General features: G+C 39.0%; 1 protein-coding gene across 2 annotated transcripts; it reads left to right on the top strand.

The window, feature by feature from the left end:
* Window positions 1-305: 305 nt before the first annotated feature.
* Window positions 306-26,460, top strand: RSL24D1 (ribosomal L24 domain containing 1). Of its 2 annotated transcripts, XM_043920264.1 has the most exons (7): window positions 306-495; window positions 5,107-5,220; window positions 7,436-7,508; window positions 8,763-8,826; window positions 10,604-10,689; window positions 11,882-11,969; window positions 26,442-26,460. In XM_043920264.1, the coding sequence occupies exons 1-6, from the start codon at window positions 310-312 to the stop codon at window positions 11,953-11,955; spliced, it is 597 nt and encodes a 198-aa protein (XP_043776199.1). In that variant the 5' UTR covers window positions 306-309; the 3' UTR covers window positions 11,956-11,969; window positions 26,442-26,460. The 2 variants fall into 2 exon arrangements, with proteins under 2 accessions (XP_043776199.1, XP_043776198.1); XM_043920263.1 differs by lacking the exon at window positions 26,442-26,460 and having other exon boundaries at window positions 11,882-12,658.

Genomic DNA, 26,460 nt, shown 5'->3' with positions numbered 1-26,460 from the left:
TGGAGAAATGAGTTCCTAGAGACGAGCCAAATGTGGAGAGCCGCCTGGGAACAGCACAAACTAGAGACAGGATATATAAGATATGAGTAAATGCTGACTTAATATGATACGGTAGGTGGAAAAACTAGATGCTCTAACAGCCAATTCAGAAGGCGCAGAACCTTGCACTTGCCCAGGCTGACAGCTGCCAGCCCGACTCCGTTTCTGCGCCTGCCCCAAACTTCAGTGCTTTTCCCGGCGCGGCCGCGGGGAGGCGCGATCACGTTCGGCTCGCTTTCCAGAAGCACTGAAGAGCACCGCCTTTTCCGGATGCTCTTTCTGGAGAACTGGGAAGAGAATCACTTCCTGTGGCGGGGCTACGTCACTTCCTCTTCAGCTGGGTGTTCGGCCGGCGAGTCTCCACGCGCATTCAACATGCGGATTGAAAAGTGTTATTTCTGTTCGGGCCCTATCTACCCAGGCCACGGCATGATGTTCGTTCGTAACGATTGCAAGGTGAGGAGGCGGGGAGTGGGGCGGTTTTAGTTGCGCTCCCACCGGACTGAAGCCGTGCCCGCTCGGCGCGGGGTTACTGTGCGCCTACCACTTTGGCGTGAGGTTTGGCCTGGGATTTCGGTGCGTGAGGCTGGCTTTACTACGGGCTCGGACCGCCACCTGCCGTTTGCGGAGTTTCTCCGTTAGGCGGTCCGAGCAGAGCTGGTCACTAGGCCGCTGTTGGGAGAGGCCGGCAGTAATGAGGTTGAGGAGCGATTCCAGCCAGAGCCCACGGGGAAGCTGGGAGTCTGTTGGCCCACTTTTGTATGTGGGCCACATTCTTCAATTCAGTAAACCTTGTTGAACGCGTGCCGGGTCAAGCATCTTTGCTGAGGTCCACCTCTATACAGATGTATAAGACTTGGCGGTCAGTCGTATTGTGTAGAGGTTGATAGAAATGTTGGGTATGACTTAATAGCAGAGTTACGTTTTATGAAGTGATTGGAGGTGATTTGGAGAAGGACGTGATTTGGAGAAGAAAAGACGCAGGAAGGAGGTGCTTTTATCCTGGATCTTGCATTTTGTTTAAGAGGAAGAGGAGAAAGCATTTTAGGCGAAAGGGAAATGAACAATTTGAGCAAAGGCACAGAATGGAGCAGTTACTTCTCTGTTTAAGGAAGTGATGGATTGCAGATGGTGATAGAGGCTTGGGGTAGGGCTATAAATACAAGTAGAAATCTATATTTAAAAGGTACGTCTGAAAACAGAAGATAGAACGACACAGATCTTGCTGGACTTTCGATGGAGTTGCTTCTGGGCAAACCCATTGTAAGTCGAAGATGGAAAAGCCTAACCTACTGAATATTGTATATAGCCTAGCCTTCTTTAAACATGCTCAGAACACATTTAGCTTACAGTTGGGCAGAATCATCTAACACAAAGCCTGTTTTATAATGAAGTGTTGAATATCTCATGTAATTTATGATATCCTCTACTTGAATTGAAAAACAGAACGATTGTAACTATTAAGTTGTTCACTTTGTGGACTGGGAGCTTTGGTTTGCTGCCAGATGCCCAGCATCAGAGAGAATTTTACTGCATGGCTAGCCTGGGAAAGATCAAAATTTGAAGTATGATTTCCACTGAATGTGTATCACTTTTGCACCATTGTAAAGTTGAACCGTCTTAAGTTGGGCATGGTCATTATAAGGCCTCATTGTGAAAGGCTTTAGGAATAATACATGAATTTGCCTTTCATACAGGAATGAATCTCATTCCTCTGTTCAAAATATTGTTTCTCAGAATTTGAGCTCTCTTATATTTACTTCAGAATCACTGGACACTTGTGGGAAAAACTGATTCCTGATTCCCACCAGATCTGTTGAATTGGAATATCTAAGGGGAGGGGAAGAGGCTCTATGAATCTATATTTAATGAGGTGATTTTGACATGCTCAGGAATTACGGTTTGTACTTCCTCACCTTATATGTGTATTCTGTATAAGTCCTGTCTGTACCTAACAGTGAGCCTCCTGAAAGAGAGTTCTTACTACTTCAGCTCTTTTTGCTCTCAGAAGTAATAGTCGTTTTCCCTTGTAGCTCAGTAGGTAGAGTCTGCCTGCAGTGCCGGAGATCCGGGTTCGATCCCTGGGTTCGGAAGATCCCCTGGAGAAAGAAATGGCAACCCACTCCAGTATCCTTGCCTGGAAAATCTCATGGATAGAGGAGCCTGGTGGGCTGCAGTCCATGGGGTTGCAAAGAGTCGGGGATGACTGAGCGACTAACACTTAGATAGTTCTGCTGGAACCTGAGAGTTACCTTTGACTCTTTTCGCTCTTTGTATCTAGCTATAGGTCCTATCCATGCTGCCCTTGCAAAGGATAGTGATGTCTTAGCTTTTTTCCTGCCTTCCTGGTCCCAGATTAGGCACTTGGCACTTTTGTAGCCTCCTATTTTTTCTCCATTTATGCTTGTAGCTTTTGAGACCGTCTTTCATAGACATCTCCCCTCTTATGCCTCTCAAGTAGCTTCTTAAGAGTAGAATTAGAGTGTTGTTGTTATTTAGTCACTAAGTTGTGTCCGACTCTTTCCTGACTCTATGGACTGTAGCCCATCAGGCTCCTCTGTCCATGGGATTTCCCTGACGATAATGCTGCAGTAGGTTGCCATTTCCTTCTACAGGGGTCCTTCCTGACTGAGGGTTGAACTTGCATCTCCTGCATTGCAGGAGGATTCTTTACTGCTGAGCCACCAAGGAAACCAGAATTAGTGTGTTACTAATTAAAATACTGGAAAAAGTGAAAATGTTATTTGCTTAGTCGTGTCTGGCTGTTTGTGATTCCATGGACGGTATAGCCCACCAGGCTACTCTGTGCATGTGATTTTCCAGGAGCGAATACTGGAGTGGATAGCTATTCCCTTCTCCAAGGGATATGCCCAACCCAGGGATTGAACCCGGATTTCCTGCTTTGCAGGCACATTCTTTTCGGTCTGAGCCACCAGGGTAAAATATTACTGCTCCATATTTTCATAGTTTGCAAACAGAAACATGTATACTTTTAAGGTGTGCTTAATAAATCTTTGTTGAAATTAGTGGCATAAAAAAGTATTGAACTGTGAAGCTCAGAGGGATCATGTGTTTGCATGTTGAAGACTGAGGATGGTGCTCAAGGACTAGATTAAAAGGGAAATTTGAGCCTATGAAGCTTGTCTCACACAGAATTATCCACCACCTACCCCAGTAGAGATTTAATCACTCCTTAATGTATATTTACATGTTACTTTATACTTGATTATTGTGTATAGCCATATCCCATTATTTATATCCTAGTCTGATCTTTATTTCTCTTGTTTGCAAAGTGAGTGTTTCAATTATTCTTGTACTTCTTGCACCTACTGCAACATCCAGCACATGGTAGCTGCTCTTTATGTGGGAATCCCCATCCCATCTCAGTGACTCCAGTCTCTTCAGATACTACTTCATGCTTTTTCAAGTGAGTCTGTTAGATACAGAGTTTAGGTAGGCTTCCCTGTATCTTCCCATTGGCTTTCTTTGGAACTGAGAAGACCTAGAACAGTTCAAACTTCTCAATGAGGACTTGTGTAGGAGTTGTCTAGTAAATATTAAACAAGGACGGCTTTTACTTAAAAAGGTAGTAGTACTTTGGGCTGGAGATATGCAAAAGAAGTTTTACCAATAATGATTTTATAGTGAATTATTCCAGAAAACTACTGTAGTTCACATATTTTCTAGCTGTTTGAAATTAATTCAGGAATGTAGAGGGCTCTCCAGGAAGTCTGGCCCTCGATTAAATTGATCTAATATTGACCATTTGTTTCTTCCTTTTCTTTTCTTTTTGACCTTGCCATACTGCTTGTGGGATCTTAGTTCTTGGACCATGGATCCATCACAGGGCCATCCCACTGAAATGCCAAGTTCTAACCACTGGGCCACCAGGGAATTCTCTAGTATTGACCATTTCTAAGAAATCTCTGTCCTAATGTGATTAGTGACCTGTTTGAAGGTCCTCATAGAACAACGTACATAAAATGAAAAGTATTTTGATTTGTGATTTATGTGCACACACACACTCACACAGAGGCTTTATTGTTTTAGTCGCTAAGTTGTGTCCGACTGTTTGCAACTGCATGGATCTACCAGGCTGCCCTGTCCATGGAATTTCCCAGGCAAGAATATTGGAATAGGTTGCTATTTCCTTCTCTAGGGGATTATCTTGACCCAGGCATCAAACCTGTCTCCTGCTTTGGCAGGCAAATTCCTTACTGCTGAGTCTCTTAGCTTGAAATGTCTGTACCTTAGTTTGGCCTTTTTTTGAATGGGTCACATCTAAGCATGATAATTCAATTTAAGTTTCTTTGCCAAGGTGCACAGATTCAATTATAATACTTTTTCTCTCAGATTTCCTCTAGTAATACAAGTTGTAACTTTTTCTAAGACAGAGTAGCAAAATGATGCATTTTAGATGTATAAATCCCAGTAAGTCACTTTAGGAGCACCTTGAATCATCATTAAATTGTAAACACTATTAAAGGATCATATCTTTGGAGATGAAAGTGTAGAATTAAAGTAGTGAAGAATCTTCCTAGTAGATCTCTGAATAAATTCTTTAGAAAAACAAATTTATAGCCAGTTTTAGTTGTTTTTTTTGGGAAATTATTTTGTGCAACAGTGAAAAGAACCAAAGGACATTTCAGAATGGTTGTTTGAAACTTTACCCCTCCCCCCTCATTGAGATATATACAAAGTGAATTTTGAAAATTATTCTGAATTGCAAATGGATTTAGATAAATGACTTTACTTAAAATTGTTCCCTTCATTCAAGATCATAGTAAAGGTTTTACTGTTATTCTATAAAAATGCTAGTTTTTAACCATATTTTGGGGACCCTCAATCTTTAGTTGTAATGATGTTTGATAGTCAAAAAATAGTTCAATTAGCATTTTGTGTGATATGTCTCATGTTTCTAAATGGTGCTGTAAGTAGAAGCAGCTGTGAGTGAGAACCATTGTTATTTCTCAGACTTTATAGTATATTTTGTCTGGTGGGGTAATGTCCTATGGCATAAAAGTTTTTAATATTGTCTTTTCACTGTTTTAACACTTTTTTAAATAGGTGTTCAGATTCTGTAAATCCAAGTGCCATAAAAACTTCAAAAAGAAGCGCAATCCTCGCAAGGTCAGATGGACTAAAGCATTCCGGAAAGCAGCTGGTAAAGAGCTCACGGTGGTGAGTACAGTTAGCTATCACTATAGTTGTTGTAGTTTTCAGAATTTTAGCTTTTGGATGGGGAAGATGATTCAGTTAGCTCTAGTAAGGCTTCCTGTAGCGTGATTCATGACCGACTGACTTGTATTTGGCTTTGGCAATCTCATTCTCTCATGATCCCCAAAACTACAAATCTGTAGAATTCTGAAAAGGAAAAAAAAAAAATTCCTAATCTAGTTTGTAGAAATAATTTTTGTTATTCTCCAAAAAGTATTTTTAGCTCTTGTAACAAAGGGGAGAATTATTTAAATGGATTGAAGTTGGAAATTGTTACTTAAGGATTTTGAAAGGCAGTTAAGAGATAAAAGAATGTTTGAATAGCAGTGAGGGCTTGGATGAGGTTTGTAATAAGCTTGTTTATCAGTTTTTCGATTTTTTTTTTTTCTTGTGTCTGAGAGCAGAGCACTTAGTTAATGATACTGGCGTAAGGAGGAATAATGAGGAATCGGGGTGAGGGAGAGTTTCATGAGGCGAGCCCCCACAAGTATTGCTCTTACTGAGTTGGTATGAGGCCCCTCCGAAGCTTGTCCGCACTCTATCCTTGAAAAGGAAGGAGGAGAAACTGTTGCACAGGCTGTTTTTGAAGGCGGGACATCTTTTAGCTGTCTTCTCCCTGCTGTACTTTCTCTTCCACCAAACCCATGACTTTTTCCCACCTTTCTACTCCGTAAAGGCAGTGTCTTAAGTAGTTGCTATGAAGTCCTTTTCTGGCTTTCTTAACACCTGAGATTTTTCAGTGAGTGTAAAGAATATTTTTTGACAACTTGTAAGGCCAGATCATGATTGTTGTCAAAAAAATAATTTTCAGTATGGATGAATAGAACTGTAGCATCTCAAATACAGGTGGCAACTGTATGAGTGAAGGAAGAATGCTAGGTCATGTTCATTTGCTGGTGACCAGTTTTACCTTGTCATGGCTGAGGTTACTGTGATCTGAACAGCGTCTTGTGTATATAAATGAAATAGCTAAGTGCAGAGTTAATGGTCACATTAACTGAGTCTGAGTCTGATAGATTTGAAAAACAAGAAATATCTGGGTTTTTTCCAAAAATTATTTTGCATGTTTTGAGATAAGTAAAGTTGTTAATTGTCAAAATACTGACTACATTTGGAGGGGACCTAAAGAATTTCAGGGTGAAGCTTAACATCAGGCAGAGTAGCACCACACTATTTGGGGATGTGTAGTTTCAACTCTGTGCTGTAACACAAAGGTTTATAGGTATTGAAATATATGAACATGCTAGGTATTTTAGCTGAACCATATGAAATTCTCAATATTTGACTTTTTGATCTATGAGAAAAGGCAGTTTCAAATGGTTCAGTCTAATATACGTTTTCTGGCTGTTAGTCTCAGCTAGGAACAGGAAATTAGGGAAGCCTTTTGAGTTTATTTATAATCCTCATGATGGTTATAGGCCCATCTCCCCTCCCATCCCTTTGAGAATCACTAATATGTAGAGAAATTTTTTCATTAGGGGTGTCTTGTATGTTGTGTTTAATGGAGAAAAAATTTGAAAACTTACATTCTTTGAGATCATCTTGGGGAAAATCTTAGTATGTTTCCATAGCCATGACAAACCTAGACAGCATATTCAGAAGCAGAGACATTGCTTTGCTGACAAAGGTCTGTATAGTCAAAAGGCTGTGGTTTTTCTAGTAGTCCTGTATGGATGTGAGAGTTGGATCATAAAGAAGGCTGAGCGCTTAAGAATTGATGCTTTTTAATTGTGGTGTTGGAGAAGACTCTTGAGAGTCCCTTGGACTGCAAAGAGATCAAACCAGCCAATCCTAAAGGAAATTAACCCTGAATATTCATTGGAAGGATTGATGATAAGCTGAAGCTCCAATACTTTGGCCACCTGATGCGAAGCACCGACTCATTGGAAAAGACCCTGATGCTGGGAAAGATTGAAGGCAGGAGGAGAAGGGAACGACAGAGGATGAGATGGTTGGATGGCATCACCGACTCAATGGACATGAGTTTGAGCAAACTCCTGGAGCTGGTGAAGGACAGGGAAGCCTGCTGTAGTCCATGGGGTTGTAAAGAGTCGGACGTGACTGAGCGACTAAACAACAGTAGCTTGAAATACTTAGAACTTCTGTGAAAAGGAGAAAAAGTTTTAAGAAATGCTTATTTTCTATCTCTCTTAAAACCATATTTTTCCTCTTTTTACAGGATAATTCATTTGAATTTGAAAAACGTAGAAATGAACCTGTCAAATACCAGCGAGAACTGTGGAATAAAACCAGTAAGTCACAAAGGAATATGAGGAGTTTTCAGGAGACACTGGTTTGGGATATTACCATAGCTTTAATATCAGTTGATTGTTTAAATATTAAATTTATTCTTTTAATTGGTTAGTTTTTATAGTTTTATCCTTATTTCAGTGGCTCTGCTGTATTTGTGTTTTTTATTGTAAGCTATCCCAAATCTTTTCAGAATTGATTGATGTATCCTTTATTAAAGTAGCATAATTATTAAATTTGCTGTTATTTGAAGTGCCTGCACAGAGATCTAAAAGCAGTCAAATATCTGAACGAAAAAATAGAGATGTAGAATACTTTGTGGAGGTGTGACATAGTTAAAATATACAAAAAACTTAACACACTTTGCCAGTGTAGATAATTTGGTTTAGGGATATAAGTATTGTTAGGGATATAAGTATTGTATACCTCATGAAACTTAGTGGTTCTGTAAAGTTCAAAAGTACAGCATGTAAGCATGATAATTACATCTCAGTAAATTTTTTATATTAATTACATGTTGAAATGACAGTAATTTGAATATGTTGGGTTAAACAAAATGTACCTTGAATTTAATTTTGAGCTGTTCCAGTTTACTTTTTAAAAAAAATGTGGCTACTGAAAAATGTAAATTACATATGTGATTTATCTTACATTGTATAGTACTGATACAGATTCTAGAGTATAGGTGGACTCAACTTCCTTTTAACCAAGGGTCTTGTATAAATTTTCCAAAACAGTTGTTGGATTTTAGTGGTTAAGAATGTGGCAAATTGACAGGTTCATTCTACCAATATTCGTAATGTGGTCATATCTCAGGTATATAATGTGATTCATAATGAGATCATAGTTCAGGTACTTGAAGAAAAAGTAGCTTTTGTGACCAGGAAAGGACTCTTTATTTATAGAGATGACAAACTAAGACTGGGGTTAATGTCATTAATCCAATTTCTCTGTAGAATAAAATTTGAAAAATGTTGGACTGGTTTCAAGTACGAGGAAAATTTATTAGTAGTAAAGGCTTTTGCAAAATAAAGATTAAAGAAATGATACTTGGGAAAGAGTCAAAAGTGACGTTAACCAAGAGTACGTACCTTTGTCAGCTGGTTCAGTGGGAATTGTTTTTGCAGCGAGTGTTTTGTTTGGTTTAGTCCATTTCTAAATCAGAATAAAAGGTGATTGTTAAAGCTCTTGTTGATTATAATCATCTGGCTTGAATGTACATAAATTTGTTAACTTTAATCAATTTTTTTTAATAGTTGATGCAATGAAGAGAGTTGAAGAGATCAAACAGAAGCGACAAGCTAAATTTATAATGAACAGGTATGAATGTTTTAAAGTATCTTTATTTCCACCTACCTTCAGACTTTCAGAAACTATCAAGGTAGTATAAAGAACTGTGTATATTCTGTTAGCATTTTGCCAGATTTACTTTGTGTTTAACTCTGTGTGTAGTAAATTGAAGACATGATGCCTTTTCCTCTTAAGTATACTTCAGTGTATATATCCTAAAATTAGTATGTTCTTTTTCTGTGTGGTTTTTAAGATTGAGGTATAATTGACACACAACATTATTTTAGTATCAGGTATATAACATAGGAACATGCTTTTATATAACCACAGTATAGTTATCAAATCAGAAAATTATCACTGATGAAATACTGTTATTGAATCTGTAGACCTTACTTGATCGTACCGGTCGTTCTGATGACGCCCTTCATCACAGCAGAAAGTCATGTATCATGCATTGCACTTAGCAGTCTTGTCTCCTCAAGCTGCTTTAATCCAGACAGTTTCTCACCTTTGTCTTAAATGACATTGACATTTTTGAAGAGTACAGGTCAGTTATTTTACAGGATGTTTCTCATTTTGTGTTTGCTGTTTTCTTCATGATTAGATTCAGGGTAGGCACCTTTGGCCAAACTAGTACAGAAATGTGTCTTCCAGGGACATGTTGCCTCTTACTGGTGATGTTAACTTTTATCACTTGGTTAAAGTAGTGTCTGCTAGTTTTCTCCCCTGGAAATGGAGGAAACTACTTTACTGTTTTATTCCCCTCTTTGTAATCAATGCATCTTGGGGGAGACACACTCAGCAAAGGACCTGTTACCCTTGAAGTGGTATCTACTGGTTTTAGCATCCATTAGTGTTCTGCCTGAATCTGTTACTGTTGTTATTATTGCCAAGTGGTGATTTTTCTAATTTCATCCTTTCCTGTTTATTAGTTGGCTTTCTTATCCAAGAAAGAGCATTTTTCTTTTTCCCCAGTTCCACATTTATTATTTTTTTCATTTATTCACATCCTATGTAGGTGTGTACACCAATTCTTACTGTTTTCAGTGTGTTGCAGTTCTTTATCATTGTTTATTTTGGTGTTCTAAGTACCCTAAGTTGGCCAGTGAGAGTTCTTCAGAGAGGCTCTGTGTCATGTTGACAATTCCTCACCATTCTTTGGTTGTTTTCTTATTTTATGGCTTAAGATTTTCTAGTACCATCTTGCACTTTCCCCGCCCCAGCTTGAAACTGGCTATTTCTTTAGAAGAGACATCACTTTTGATCTAGTCATCACAAATGTCTGTCATAGAAAAGCATGTGTCAAGAGTTTTTTGGCTTTAAACCTTTTTAATTATTAAAAAAAAGGGGCCCGAATGCTTGAGAATTAGTCTGTTGACTTTTTTTTGTTGTTGTTGAATGTCTTATGTGTTTCATGCTCTTGTAATTACTGAATGATTTTAAAAAGTAGATAACACAGAGATTACATCTTTCTCCTCAAATAGAGAACAGATACTTTAATGATTAGAGATTTGTATTCTGTGTCTGTGATCTCTAAGCCTTGTTAATTCTTTCAGTTACATTCCTTCATTCACTGAGCAAATACATATCCAACCCTCAATTTATTCCTGACTAGGCACTAGGAATAACAGTGAATGAACAAATTGGGAGTGTAGGAATCATTAAGCTAACAAGGAATAAGAAACAGATTGTATTCCCATTTCTCATCTTTGTGGTTAACTAAATAGAATTTTTACAAATTATGAATTAATGTCTTTTAAAGAGTTTTTAGTAACTGAGCTTTTGGCCTTGATGTATTTTATCCTAGGTTGAAGAAAAATAAAGAACTACAGAAAGTTCAGGACGTTAAAGAGGTCAAGCAAAACATCCATCTTATCCGGGCCCCTCTTGCAGGTAAGTAGTGCATTATACAGGAGTTCTCTGTCTTCAGTAGAGAAACGAAAAGCTTTTGTGGTCCACGTAATTGGGTACCAGCCAGTGTTTTGAGGATAAATTTTTTTTTCATGTAAATATTCTCTCTCATTTAGGATATGACTTGGTAATTTATAAAAAATATTGATTCAGTGCATTTCTGAGTTCCATTCAGTTTATTGCGTATGGTGTTTCTTTTCTCCCGTCATAAAATCCTAACTTCAGTAAAAACACTTTCCAAGTTAATCAGAATTATTTGAGTCATAATTCAGTAGATGATTTTGCCTCGAACCTGTTTTGATTAAAAGGACAATGTTTCATATTAATAGTTCCCAAACTTCATTTGGTGTGGGAATTACTTGGGGGACTTACTAAGCACAGAGGTTCAAACCCCCTGGATCCGGACCTCTGTGCTTCAGTAGCTCTCCAGGTGATTCTGATACCTCAGTTTGAGAACTGCAGTTTTGTACTAAAGCCTTGCTTGTGCTTCTGTAACTTACAGGTAGGCACTCACTTGGGCAGTCATTTGTGTGCATAATTTCTTTTGTGAGGTGCTAGGAAACCAGTATTTTTCCTCAGCTGGCACCAAGTACAATCTATCAGAAGGAGAGAGATTTTGGTGGGATTTAGCTGTGCCTAAACCTTAGTAAAGTCAAATTCTGTAACAGCATATTGGGTAGATTTATGCAAAAATCCCAGCTAGGGCCTTTTTGTACCAAATTAAAAAAAAAAAAGAATCCTGGAGCGTTGTTTTACATATAGATTATATGTGCTGACACCCCCAAAACAATAGAAAGGAACCGTTATTATCTAAGATTTTAAGTATCCCTTTTTGAGGTAAAAAATGCAGTGTTGAGAGCAGAGATCCTGGCTCCAGATGGCCAGGCTTCACATCCCACCCCTTCGTCTTACTGGACTTACTAGCCAAGTGACCGGGTCACTGATTCATTTGTCTGTGTACCTCAGTTTTCTCATTTTTAAGATGTAGGTTGTCATGAAGGTGAGGTGAGCAAATGTGTGGTAAGTCATAAGACCTGTGTGAGTTTAGTTATATTCTTAAATTATTTAGGAATATTTAATGTTATTTTAAAATAGCCAAGATTCTTTATAAAGTGTGGATATGACTTCCACAAGGTCACACCAAATCAATAAGAGTTTAATTTCTTTTTTTAAGGCAAAGGAAAGCAGCTGGAAGACAAAATGGTACAGAAATTACAAGAGGATGTGGACATGGAGGATGTTTCTTAAAACTCTTACTGTCTGTAAGCAATTATTTAAGTGCATCTGGAAATCTTCTTTGGAGACTTAGAACTTGTAAATTGTTGATCTTTTTTTTTTCCCCACATAAGGTCACTCAGATGAAAGGGGAGTAAATACTTCTGTCCTACATTGATATCTGCAGAACAGCAAATATTATTATGGATGCTAGGTTGCATCTTAATGTTAAACCTTCACTGAGAGGCACACTTTTATAAGTCATGAAAACTATGTTTGTAAATACAGAAGTGAATTGTGGACATAAAATGGTCATGCCATTTGGTTAATGGCATTGGACAGCATTTATGTAATAATGACAAATTCATGACTAGTAATATATATAAAATAAAATTTTCTTTGCAGTAAAATATTTCCTTTATTAATGTTCTGGATGGGATACAGCAAGGAACTAACAATCTGTATGATAATTAGCCTCAGGTAATTTCTTTTCTTTTGATGTTAATACTTCTGGTTTTGGTTTATTAGCATCTTAGAAGAACATAATGGTCCAATATATTGAAGCTTAATTATGTTGGACTGTTTTGATGTGGTTTAACTATTGTGATAGTCACTTGTGGATGTTGAGGGTGAGTTGAGCAGTCTGTTCCTGAAATGGCACTGTGTAATTTCCACTTTGGAGAATACTCAATGATAAGTTGACATTCCTAGTAGAATAAACATTATTTTTCCATGACTCCAGTGCCTATTAAAATTTTTGGTGTGGTTTTCTTTTTAAAAATTCCTAATTGTTTTTGGAAAATGGGATGTATGAGTAGCACATTATAAATTATTTGCACATAAAATTGTTTCTAAAGTAACTGCTTACATATTTATTTAAAAGTACTAAACAAAAGATAGATATTCCCAGATGGCTCAGTGATAAATAATCTACCTGCCAATGCAGGAGATGTGGGTTCGATCCCTGGGTTGGGAAGATCCCCTGGAGAAGGAAATGGCAACCCACTCCAGTACTCTTGCGGGGAATATCCCATGGACAGAGGAGCCTGGGGAGCTGCAGTCTGTGGGGTTGCAGAGAGTTGGACACAACTGAGCACAGCACAGCATCAGACAAGAGGTATGAAGTGTCAGTTGCTTGGGAGAAAATGACTTTGTTCACATATACTGCTGAAGTAGATCTGTTTAAAGAGAAATGTATACTTACATTGTTTATGAGTATGTTAAGAATATTAAGTAGCTTAGTTTTTTAGGACAAAATTTAGAATAAATTACATATCTTTAAGGTTACATAATTATACAGTAATGGCTAAACTTTTATTTCAATATTAGATAGTAGAAAAATGGACTGATCACTGAATCAGGTGTTAGAAGACCTGAATCCAGCTTTGTTCTTGTTGATAAAGTGAAACTTATTTGTAAACAAAATTATTGATGTAATAGGGGAATATGTGTGTAAAACCATTTGTAAAATTGAAATTTTCATCCCATACTACATTTGTGTTTGTTTTAATATAAACTTGTTTTAAAATCACATACTGTTAAGAAACAGATTTCCTACTGCTAGTTAGATAGCAGCTTGGCTATTGCTTTGAGATCATTAATTTGGGGAAACTGATCTGAAACAAAAAGCTGACATTGTATCTCAGGTTTAACATTCAGGCAGTTCTCTTAGCTGTCAGAATTTCATATTATTATGAGACACTAGATGTCATAAAGTATTTGGATGCAAATGCAGTGATTTTATTCATCCTCTGCTTTTCTAAGCATAGTTGGACCACTAAGGATGAATTGTCCCTTTAAAGTTTACTTGAGAGTTGCATGATACAGGGCTTTTAGGTTACTATTGTTTTAGCTTGTCTGGTTGAGACCTCTGCTGGGCAGTTAGCATAACACAAAAACATAGATTGTCCAGGCACTCACTACACAGAAAATACTAAAAGCAGTATCATCTGTAAGTCATAGAATTTTTTTTTAAATCTCTTAAAAAACCTTGTAAGATGCAGAAAGAAATTCTCACGTGGAAAAAAAAATCATTTCTTAAAAATAGAAACCCTAGGAAGATGTTTATAGAAAAAAAGTTTGAGAAGGACTAGCCCATATCTTGTGAAGCAGACAGCTATTCTCGTTCTATAAGTGGCAAAATCTTAGGTTTAGGTAACTTGCCCTTTCATAGCATGTAACAGAGGATGAAGGAGGCGGGATCTGTGTCCTTACCAGTCTTTCTCCAGCATTGCCCTGCATTTATATAGAAGAGATTTATTCAGAACCTCTCAGATCCCATCTTCACAAGTCCAGATAATGGCTGTAAACTGACTTGACTGTGCTTTGGTTTTTTCATCTAGAAAAAAAAAATGGAGATGATAATCCCTCAGGATTTTTATGAAGACCTAATTAGTTAATATGGGGCTTCCCTAGTAGCTCAGTTGGTAAAGAATCTGCCTGTAATGCAGGAGACCCAGTTTGATCCCTGGGTCGGGAATATCCCCTGAAGAGGGGAATGGCAACCCACTCCAGTACTCTTGCCTGGAGAATTCCATGGACAGAGGAGCTGGCAGACTATAGTCCATGGGGTCGCAAAGAGTCAGACATGACTGTGCCACTAACTTTCCTTTCCTCTAATTAGTTAATATATCTAAAATAGTCATTTCAAGGCCACCGCCATGGTAAGCTACTGTTAAAATGTTAGTATTAGGATTGGGTGTGTGACTACGCAAAGCTCAGTAACAGCAAAGGGCTTTGACTTGGGAAGAAGGTGGGGGGTCTTAGGGTTTGGGGATAGCTGTGCTCAGTTGAGTGCAGGGTACTTGGTCCACAAAGGGACATGATTTAGAACGTTAATTTTAGCCTTTGTGTCAGCTGGCAGTTTCATTTATTAAGAGCATCTCATTGCCCGAACATCCTCTGCTGTGAAGATTGGGAGGAAGAAATACATTTCTGGTTTATCAGCATTAGTTTAAAAATATAATCACCCATAATTCTAAGAGCTGAATTAAATTTTATATTTAATGATATAAGAGAAATTATTTTTTCCTCTGTCCTTTAGCTTACATTTTTTTTTTTTTAGCTTACATTTTAAGTGGAGATCTGGAAAAAAAAATCAGACTTCAGTCACTCAATGTAAATTTTAATATTGAATGAAGACTACACTTTGTAAAAATTAACTTAGCAGCCTGCTAAAATAAGAGTGTTGAAAAAATAGGGGAAAATATATAAAAAATCAATTTTAAAGGCTATAGGAAGAATTTTCCAAGGCGTCTATTGATATATAAAGCAAAGTGGAAAAGCTAATCCACAGCTTTTACCCTGTATGTGTTTATACTGAGTATATTAGCCTCATGGCTTTTTGTGTGTGTGTGTGTGTAATTTTATTTATTTACTTATTTTTGGCTTTGCTGGGTCTTTGTTGCTGTGCAGGCTTTTCTGTAGTTGTGCTGAGCGGGGACTCCTGTCTGGTTGTCGTGTGTGGGCTTCTCGTTGCGATGCCTTCTCTTGTTGCAGAGCACGGGCTCAGGGTGCTCGGGCTTCAGTAGTTGCAGCTTACAGGCTCTAAAGCACAGGCTCGATAGCTGGGGACATGGGCTCAGTTAGCCCGTGACATGTAGGATCTTCCCAGATTGGGGATCAAACCCATGTCTCCTGCATTGGCAGGCTGGCGAATTCTTTACCACTAAGCCACCAAGGAAACCCTCAGCCTCATGTTGATTTGAATTATTGTTGTTGGAATTTCTTTTTAAAGGAGGAATGACTTTTTTCTTATTTTACATTCTGAGTGTGTTAATAGCAATCTCTAGTTTCTGTTGCTCTGGGGTGAACCTCTAACTTAAGCTCTCCTGCTTCAACACTCTCCCTAGGTTTTGTATCTTAATTCAAGCTGTTACGCACAGGTTGGAGGTGATGTTTCTACTACATGACCTTCCATCAGGTACCACCAGTTACCTGAACTGATTCTCTAGGCTCTTACTGATTCTGTGACTTCTGTTTGATCCTGCCAATAAATTCCTTTTGCCAGCATTTGTAACCAAAAATCTTGATCGATAGACATCTCCATTTTTCTCCAGCAAGTCTGGGCAACCCATTTCTATCATAATCCCTTAAGAGTGCAGGGACTGTTTTTTATACCAGGCACATGTTAGGTACCTGTTGTATTGAAGATGCTTAGTAAATGTGACTAAATGTTGCCATTTGCTAGGTTTACTCCAGTTTATTTTTAAGATAGCTAGTAACTTGGAAGATATAAAGAATAAATTAATAGCAGAGAGACACATTGTGATTTTGACATTAATTGTATCCACTGTTGAGAAGATTTGCTGAACAACAGTGCTTGCCTTGTGTTGCAAAACTGACTTTGCTGCTTCTTCTAGTGGTTTTACACCACCTCCATTTCTGGGTCTGGCTAGAGCATTCACATGTCAAGAAATCCCAGGAAGATCTGATCATAAGCCATGGTTTTGGCAGGTTTCTTAAAGAAATTTTGTGTGGAACTTGCTTTGCTGGTAGAAAAAGTGAAAGTGAAGTCGCTCAGTCGTGTCCGACTCTTTGCGACCCCGTGGACTGTAGCCCACCAGGCTCCTCCATCCATGGGATTCTCCAGGCAAGAATACTGGAGTGGGTTACTATTTCCTTCTCCAGGGGATCTTCCCGACCCAGGGATCAAACCTGGGTCTTACGCATTGGAGGGAGACGCTTTAACCTCTGAGCCACCAGGGAAGCCCTTGCTGATAGAAGTAGTGCCTTATTTCAGGAACCACAGAGCCTAACGAAATAAGGACAATCAATTGGGGTGAATTTGTTACTTTAATGTTAACTAACCAACTGATCCCTTGGTTAGTCTCCCTAGGAGACTGATCCCTTAGCATTTTGAGGAACTCTTTGTTTTCAGAATTTGCTGTTGTTCAGTTGCTCCGTCCTGTCTGACTCTTTGCTTCAGAATGCCAGCTTTAAATACTTGATTTGTTTGCTATATTCCAGTGTGTGTGTGTATGTGTATATGTTTGTTTCGACACCAAGCTGTGGAGTCTTAAGAAGAACAGCAATGAAAAGTATGCCATTCTAGTCAGTGAGTTACCCCACACTGTTTTCCATTGTACATTTAATGATAGTATATAGCTCTTCTGATATCAGAGAATGCTGTATAGACAGTGAGCAAGTAGTTAAAGGCAGTCTACCTGATTAAAAGGACTTGTCATTTAAAAGTAAGTGATAAGCAGACTCATACAGTGTTAAACTACATTGCTGTCTACTGCATTTCTTATCATGTTTCCAGATTCTTTGTGCTGCCAAAACATCAGTGCTAGTAGCTTTTTGATTTTTTAGAGACACGGTTTCCCCATTTCCAGAAGATACATTACATTTATTTCCACTGTATATTCCACTGTATGTAGGGGATAATATCTCAAAGGAGAAAGTATCCAGGTCTTAACCTCAGTTCCGTTGATCACGTTTGCCTAGAGGTAGTACCACCTTGTTCCAGAGTTGTGAGAACTCAGTCATACAGGAATTATTATAGCCAGGTATATTGCATATATTCTCTCATAATGTTCATAACCCTTTAAGTTAGTCTTCACTTTGCAGATGAGGAACATGAGAATATGAAACTCAATAGCTTCATCCATATATATGTCACTTACAAGTAGCAGAACTCAAATTCAAGCTCTGACAATCACTAGCTGAAATTCTAAACCACATCTAGCATATTGGTGCCCAGTATCTCTCTCTTTAGTCACTAAGTTGTGTCTGACACTTGCGACCCCATGGACTGTAGCCCACCAGGCTCCTCTGTCCATGGGATTCTCCAGGCAAGAATCCAAGTGGGTTGCCATTTCCTTCTCCAGGGGATCTTCCCAACCCAGGAATCGAACCCGGGTCTCCTGCATTGACGGCATATTCTTTTACCAACTGAGCTATGAAGGAAGCTATGAAGTGCCCAGTATACATGTTTATTCATTACGGAAAAAAATCTAGCAGTGAAAGAAAGTGTCCTGGAGAATAGGATAGATTTCATGGAGTAGTTTAACTTGTGACTCTAGAATGGACACTTTTTCTTACTAGTTCTTCTAGGATTGACAGGTTATCATCTGTCCCACAGTGAATGTAATTCAGACAGCAAGTTGAATGAAATGAAGGTTTTTTTTTTTTTTTTTAATTTACTTCAAAAATTAGTGTAACTGTACGGGCAGTTACAGCGTAACTACTGGAGGAAAAAATATTAAAAACATATTGAGCTTCCTTTCCATCCTCAATGATATGAAACTAGGAATCAGCTCCAAGAAGAAAACTAGGGGAAACAACCCCACAAATAAAATTATACTGCATGCTCCAGAACAACCAATGGGTCAAATAAGAAATCATAGGGTAATAAAAATATTTTGAGACAAAATGGAAAGACAACAAAACTTGATGAAACACAGGTTTGAATACCTAAACATTTTTTGTGGTACCTAGACATTTTTCCCAAAAGAGTTGGCTCTCTGTATCTATGGGGTCCACATCTGTGGACTCAAACAACTTTGTATTGAGTACTGTGTTTACAGCCCATGATTGGTTGACTCCATGGATGCAGAATCTGCAAATATAGACGGCTGACCGTGGGGCTTTGAGCATCTGCTCATTTTGGTATCCGTAATCTTGGAACCGATCTCCCATTGATACCGAGGGATGACTATTGTACTACCTGCCTACATTAAGAAAAAGCAAGATCTCAAACAGTCCATTCTTTCATGTGAAGGAATTGGATAAACTGAGCCAAAAATCAGAAGGAAATACTTTTAGCATGATGTGTATATAGTGTCAGCAGCAATTATGTAATTTTCCAAGTACCTAATGACTTCACTATGATAGTTAACTGGATATTTCTTGAGTTTTAAAACATATTGGGGCCCTGAGATAATCATTTTTTAAAATGAGAGTTTGATTAATATTCTGTCTGGAAAGATGTGACCTTGGAATTAAGCAGTGAGGATGGCATGTCCATTTGCCAGGATCTACATATTTTATCTTCTTTAATTATCACCATTATGAATGGCCTGGCTAGGACTTTCTGAATCCTAAATGAGGCCCTCACCATGTTCTTTACTTTTCCTTTGTGTTTCTTCCAAGGCATAGCTTCCCAATCACTTTTGGGTTTAAGGTCCACTAATTAGATATAAATAGGTACAAAGTGTTAATGCAGATGAACTATTCAAACTCATTTTGGAATGTTTCCATCGCGAGACGTGAACATTTAGTCAAAGTGGCATCTTCCAAATTTTTAAAAAAAATTTTTAGTATTTATTTGGCTTTGTCGGGTCTTAGTTGCAGCATGCGGAATCTTCAGTCTTTCGTCATGGCATGCAGGATCTTTTTACAGCATGTGAGCTCTTAGTTGCAGCATGCAGGATCTATTTCTCTGACCAGAGATCAAGCCCAGGCCCCCTGCATTGGGGAGTGCAGAGTCTTACCCACAGAACTACTAGTGAAGTCCCAGATTTCTTAGTCTTGATTTACAAAAATAATCAAAGACAACTTTCAGTATTATTTTCTTCCCAGTAAGGAAGCTGTAAAATCATGAGGCTGTGAATAGGTATTATCTTCTAAAGAAGCAACAGAGCTAGGGAGACTTAATAAATAATTCATCATATCCCTCACCAAAATCTCTTTATTCCAACTGCAAACTTGAAACTGAAATGTTCAGGTCTTGAACTTTTAATACCCTTCCATCTTAATACCCTTCCTTCTCTGAAGTCAAAATACACTTACAGCCTATTTATTACTTCAATCAACCTTAAATGTGCTCCTTTTAGATGTTTCAAAGGAACATTTTGCAAGCAGTTTGAAATTTTAGCTACTGTTCTTTCATGTATCCATTCATCCATTCAGTGGACATTGAGCTGCTACTATGTGCCAGGCACTAATGTGGACAATATGTGGATATGATAGGATATAGAGAATATAGAAATAAACCTCCCAACTCATGGTGCAGTGTGGGAGAGAATGTCCCAGGTATAAAGGCTGACACTAGTCTCAAATGGAAACTAATGCAAGGGGGTGTAAGGACGTTAAAAAATCACGCCCCCCCCCCCCCCCCCCAATTTTGACCCACAAGTCTTAGGAAATACAGTCGAAGAAATAATCTTGTGCTGGAATATGTATGTACAAAGATCATCATATTTTAGCACAACACTGAAAACAAAGACTGGTTAAATAAGTTAAGGACTGGCTAAATGCTGTTAAATTATTTAAGTGCATCATGTAGTAGACAATTCTGAAGCCATTAAAAAAGATGCCACAGAAATGAATATTTCTCATTTCATAGAAAGATGCGTATGAGACATTGTTAAGTGACAGTTGGGGGTTTCAGAAACAGACTCAGTTATATAGAACGTACTAGTGGTTACCAGTGGGGAGAGGCAAGATAGGGGTTAGGGTTTAAGAACTACAAACAACTGTGTGTAAAATTAATGAGCAAGAAGGATCTATTGCATAATACAGGGAGATATAGCCATTATTTTGTAATAACTCTAAATGGAGTATAATCTATAAAAACATTGAATCGCTGTGTTGTATACCTGAAACCAATATAAGATTGTAACTCTACTTCAGTAAAAAAGTAGGGGTTTTCAAAATCGTATAATGTGGTGCCTCCATTTCTGTGATGGACATCGTTTACTCCTATAACATGAGTGCATGGACTTGCCTGCTTAGTAATGAGCTATATCCACCCCAGAAAGTCATCTGTTTCATACGTTGCATAGCATGTGTCTCCATTTCTGTGATGGACATCGTTGACTCTTATAACATGAGTGCATGGACTTGCCTGCTTAGTAATGAGCTATATCCACCCCAGAAAGTCATCTGTTTCATACTTTGAATAGCATGTACTTAGACATTCACGGGTTCTATTCTGAGGAAGCCAGAGGACAATTTGATCCCTTAACTTAGCACATGTCCCAGAAAGACAGAAGTGCACTATAGCTGCTTCAACTGCTAAGAACTCTACTTTGGCAGATCCAGTCCAGCCTGACCAGAAAAGCTGGGGTATACTTAACTGTCTTTTTTGGTTCAAATATAGTAGCTACTTCTTTTTAAGCTACCATGGGCTTTAAAAGATTAGCCATGAAATACCTCTAAAGAACCTCCAGATTTTATCTGCAGGGAAACCCAGGGCCAGTGGCATTATTCTAGTTTGTGGAAGTCTGTTGTGGTGTCTGCAGACAGTTTCTCAGGTGCCCACCTGGGATTCTTATTAGTTTAAATGTGCATGCTTTATTCATCAGAGAATTAATTGTCTCCAATCTTTGATTAAAAGTCACATTACCTTGAGCTTATTGTAGCCCAGTATCTGTCTCCACTTGTCAGATCCTACCTGTGCTTCAAGATCCATCTCAAATATCTGCTCTTACATAAAGCCTTTCATAACGACTGCTCTTGGAAATATTTTCTTTATTCACTCTACCCTGAGTGCTATGTGTTGTTATGAATTTTTTGGGCTATTTATCTCATGTAGTAGTAATAGCAATAATCTTACTAAAGCTTCTTAAAAGGCAGGGTCTCTATCATCTTTTTATATACACCCAAGCATGTAATAGATACCTGTTAAATATTGGTTAAATGGAAGATGATAATGCCCACAAATTATTTTATTTTAGTGCCAGACCCTTTGCAAAAATATATTACAATTGTTGTTCCCCTAGACCAGTGTCCCTGACCTCCAGCATCTAATGCTTGATGATCTCCGGTGGAGCTGATGTAATAATAGTAGAAATGAAGTGCACAATAAATGTAATGTGCTTGAACTATCCTAAAACCATTCCTCCCTCCCCAAGCTGTGGAAAAACTGTCTTCCATGAAACTGGTTCCTGGTGCCAAAAAGGTTGGGACAACTGCCGTAGACAAATCTCATCTTTGCAGTCATAAGAAGTTCAGCCTAAGAGGTCTTTCTGAGTAATCAGATTTTAAGGAGGAGTATTAAGAGAAATTACAGAAATGCGATGAATTGCTGCTGCCCAACTAGGGTTTCAGTTCAGTCGCTCAGTCGTGTCCGACTCTTTGCAACCCCATGAACCGCAGCACGCCAGGCCTCCCTGTCCATCACCAACTCCTGGAGTCCACCCAAACCCATGTCCATCGAGTCGATGATGCCATCCAACCATCTCATGCTCTGTCGTCCCCTTCGCCTCCTGCCCTCAATCTTTCCCAGCCTCAGGGTTTTTTCTAATGAGTCAGCTCTTTGCATCAGGTGGCCAAAGTATTGGAATTTCAGCTTCAACATCTGTCCCCCCAATGAACACCCAGGACTGATCTCCTTTAGGATGGACTGGTTGGATCTCCTTGCAGTCCAAGGGACTCTCAAGAGTCTTTTCCAACACCACAGTTCAAAAGCATCAATTCTTTGACGCTCAGCTTTCTTTATAGTCCAACTCTCACATCCATACACGACCACTGGAAAAGCCATAGCCTTGACTAGACAGACCTTTGTTGGCAAAGTAATGTCTTTGCTTTTTAATATGCTGTCTAGGTTGGTCATAACTTTCCTTCCAAGGGGTAAGCATCTTTTAATTTCATGGCTGCAATCACCATCTGCAGTGATTTTGGAGCCCAGAAAAATAAAGTCAGCCACTGTTTCCACTGTTTCCTCATCTATCTGCCATGAAGTGATGGGACTGGATGTCATGATCTCAGTTTTCTGAATGTTCAGCTTTAAGCCAACTTTTTCACTCTCCTCTTTCACTTTCATCAAGAGGCTCTTTAGTTCTTCTTCACTTTCTGCCATAAGGGTGGTGTCATCTGCATATCTGAGGTTATTGATATTTCTCCCGGCAATCTTGATTCCAGCTTGTGCTTCCTCCAGCCCAGCGTTTCTCCTGATGTACTCTGCATATAAGTTAAATAAGCAGGGTGACAATATACAGCCTTGACTGTAGTCCTTTTCCTATTTGGAACCAGTCTGTTGTTCCATGTTCAGTTCTAACTGTTGCTTCCTGATCTGCATACAGGTTTCTCAAGAGGCAGGTCAGGTGGTCTGGTATTCCCATCTCTTTAAGAATTTTCCACAGTTTATTGTGATCTACACAGTTAAAGGCTTTGGAGTAGTCAATAAAGCAGAAATAGATGTTTTTCTGGAACTCTCTTGCTTTTTCGATGATCCAGTGGATGTTGGCAATTTGATCTCTGGTTCCTCTGCCTTTTCTAAAACCAGCTTGAACATCTGGAAGTTCACGGTTCACATATTGCTGAAGCCTGGCTTGGAGAATTTTGAGCATTACTTTACTAGCGTGTGAGATGAGTGCCGTTGTGCGGTAGTTTGAGCATTCTTTGGCATTGCCTTTCTTTGGGATTGGAATGAAAACTGACCTTTTCCAGTCCTGTGGCCACTGCTGAGTTTTCCAAATTTGCTGGCATATTGAGTGTAGCACTTTCACAGTGTCATCTTTCAGGATTTGGAATAGCTCCACTGGAATTCCATCACCTCCACTATCTTTGTTCGTAGTGATGTTTCCTAAGGCCCCCTTGACTTCACAGTTTACTGGTTGTAAAACATTCATCCACACATTCAGCAGATATTTAATGTAAACCTGCTATGTACCAAGCCTAGTTCTGAGCACTGGAAATACAGTAGTGAATAAAACAAAGTAGAAAAAGAAAGTCACTTTACCTTGGTCGGACAAACATCGTCAAGTGGGCAAGGTAGATAGTATGTTTTAATCTTTCGCTGGCCTCCTCATTTTTCTAACTAGAGCTTGCATGTCCTGTGCTACAAGAGCTGCTTCAAATTAACCTCCTATCATTCTTGTAACATACTCATTTATGGGGGCCCATGAATGTGTGCACTCCGTTTGATCTCATCAAGTATTTTCCCCAAAATAAAGAGTCCAGTTATCTCATTAGTGAATGGTTTGTTTCTGTGGGTAAGTGCCAGCTTGTGATGATTCCATCCACACTTGTACCACATTAATTTATTTCCCATTTAATCGGTGTTTAAATTGAACTGGGATCAGATAGACCAAAACATGCAGTTTTGCTTAATTGTCCTGGAGCAAGTGGAAACATTCATAGGATTTTAGCTTAGAAACCTTACTGCAGAAGCACAGATGGTTTAGGAGACGTTGATAAAAAAAAGGTCCAGGAATTAAATCCTCTATAAGCACTATATTAAATTCCCAGTGCCTGCATGATAATTAACTTTGCATTAATTACTTTAAGTTTTCTTCTGCTGTCTACAGCTCTGAGTAAAAATCCTACAGATTGAGCAAACTGTCAAGGCACGTCTTGTCATGGTGCATTAACTGAAATCATTAGATTGTTCAGAAAGGCATTTCTTTCCAGACTTGTCTAGGTGGTAAGTTCAGTATTTATAGCTGTTCCTCTGTGATTCTCTAACCTTTTCTAAGTCACTGTTGTGGAAATGCGGATTTGCCTTGTGGCAAGATGGGCTACTTTGGAAAATGGATTTTAGATGGAAGCTTATCTAGAAACTCTCTAGATTAAGAATTTCACTTGCTGATTTTTTTCCCTCTAAGCTACTAAGAGACTGAACAAAGTGTTCTTTAGGCAAGAGACATCTGAGCTGTAGTGGTTCGTTAACTACCTGTCTTAAACATTTCTTTCCTCCTCTTTGATAAATCACTGCATATGCTGTTGAAGTCTCACTTTGTACACTGTCACTGCATTTCCTTCCTTCCATCCCCAGGGAGCCACTATTCCAAAGTGGGGGTGTATCTTTCCAGGCATGTGCGTGTCATTAGTGTATATTTAGTTATATACGTGGTGATTGGACTAGTGGTCTTTAAGGAATGAATTAGATTGAAGCGGTGGAGTGTGTGCTTTTAGGTGCCAGGTGGGGGCAGTAGAGGGTTGCTAGACCCAGGAGTCCATGTAGGGTAGGACCATGCAAAGGTGCTGTGCTGACCAGCTGAGAGACTCAGAAAGGTAGAATGTCAGCGAAGGGGTTAAAAGGGGCTATAGTCACCATAGATCCAGGGATTAGATCCTGGATCCTGGCTAGGAGGGACTGAAGCCAGAGCCGTCTACGGGAGAGAATGGTGCTTTAAAAAATGAAAGTTCTGAGACAGCACAGCTTTGAAGTCACACCATGCTGTTTGAATCCCGACTCTGAATTCAGGCAAGTTATTTGAACTTTGTAAGACTTGGTTTTCACATACATAAATTGTGGATGATAGTAGTTATTTTTTCAGTTGAAGCATATAAGAGCTTGTCACATACACTGAATGTTCACTATTATATTTTAGTCACTGGGAAAGCATCAGAAGTGGTCTCTTTCCTTTTGAAGCAGTAGATACAGGCTACAGGTCTTGCCATGCACAGCTGTTTAAAGCAACCTATACAAAGCTTGAGATGCTCCCTTTGGGCTTAAGTCCTAAAAATTTCCACCAAATAAAACATAAGTTTCAACTTGTAGGTTGTGAATATTGTTTAAGCCAACAAAACTTTCATTTATATTTAGCTTTTAATCAAACTTTTATGATGTATATATTTTGTGTATTAATTACTTAGTATGTTGGTACGGCAATGCAAGTATATAATAAACTCATGCATGTGTGTGTATTTTGAGAGTGAACCACAGTTTTTTAGTGATGAGGTATATGTAATCACAGAACTCCGCAGACAACTTCTATGTGGCTAGTCTGGGTGTGCAAGGTCGAGATCACAGCGACGTTGTCAGGGTGCCTTCACTCTGTCTCTCAGCTCTTATTTGGGGCCAGATGGCAGATGGAGGCCTAACCCATACTTTTCCAACTTAACACCTGGAGGCCAAAGACTCTGGCAGTAGCAGGAAAGTCCTGGGGAGACTGATTTGGTTGGGTTCCATTGCATAATCTGAGCCAGTCACTCAGGCCAGGGAATGGAGTATTCTGGCCACTTGGATTAGGTCATGTTCTCGGGGAAAGGGATGATATGAATCAATCCTGAGGGAACCATATGGCAAAGGTGTCCCCCAGCAAAGAGGAAGGACACACAGGGATGTGGGCCGACAGGACACGTAGCGGTCTGGGTGAGAGTGGGACTTACTACCGCAGGACAGACCGCTCCGGAGAGGAAGGGTCCCATCTGGAAGTGTCCAATCCAAAATCCAGTGTAACTTTGCCTAGATTTTATGTGGGCATGAGAAACAGAAATGAGCTGCTGGGCTTTGTCATGGGCCAAGCAAAGTTTTACGTTAAATGTGCGTAAAGGAACACTACTGAACCTAGGTGAAGATGGTGTCTGATACCCACGAGCAATAAAAGGGCTGGGATGTAATTTCTCTTTAGGACTTCCTGTGCTTGTCTGAGTGTGTCCTGTGGTGTGCATCAAATTAGAGACTTTGGGATCAGAGTGGCCTTGCTTTTCATCTTAACTCTGCCGTGTGCTAGCTGGGTATATGCTGCCCAATTTACCAGGACCTCTGAATCTCACTTCTGTCATTTATTTCTCTCTGGCAGAGTTGTGGGGAAGATGAAATGAGAATACCTATCATAGTTCCTAGTGCTTGATAAATAGGAACTATTATGGTGATGCTACTGATGCTTTTGTTTTCCTTTCAGCCAGTTTGGCCAAATTTCT

This window comes from Cervus elaphus, chromosome 12, assembly GCF_910594005.1.
Source record: "Cervus elaphus chromosome 12, mCerEla1.1, whole genome shotgun sequence".
NCBI lineage: Eukaryota > Metazoa > Chordata > Mammalia > Artiodactyla > Cervidae > Cervus > Cervus elaphus.
Note: the sequence above shows the minus strand (reverse complement) of the source record. Positions and strands in the feature narration are given on the sequence as shown.

What these genes read in the sequence shown, in the direction of transcription:
- RSL24D1 (XM_043920264.1), top strand. Translation starts at nt 310, where the DNA reads ATGCTCTTTCTGGAGAACTGGGAAGAGAATCACTTCCTGTGGCGGGGC. An exon ending in TCGTTCGTAACGATTGCAAG is followed by an intron (nt 496 to 5,106) that starts GTGAGGAGGCGG and finishes TTTTTTAAATAG; the next exon opens with GTGTTCAGATTCTGTAAATC. An exon ending in TATCCGGGCCCCTCTTGCAG is followed by an intron (nt 10,690 to 11,881) that starts GTAAGTAGTGCA and finishes TCTTTTTTTAAG; the next exon opens with GCAAAGGAAAGCAGCTGGAA.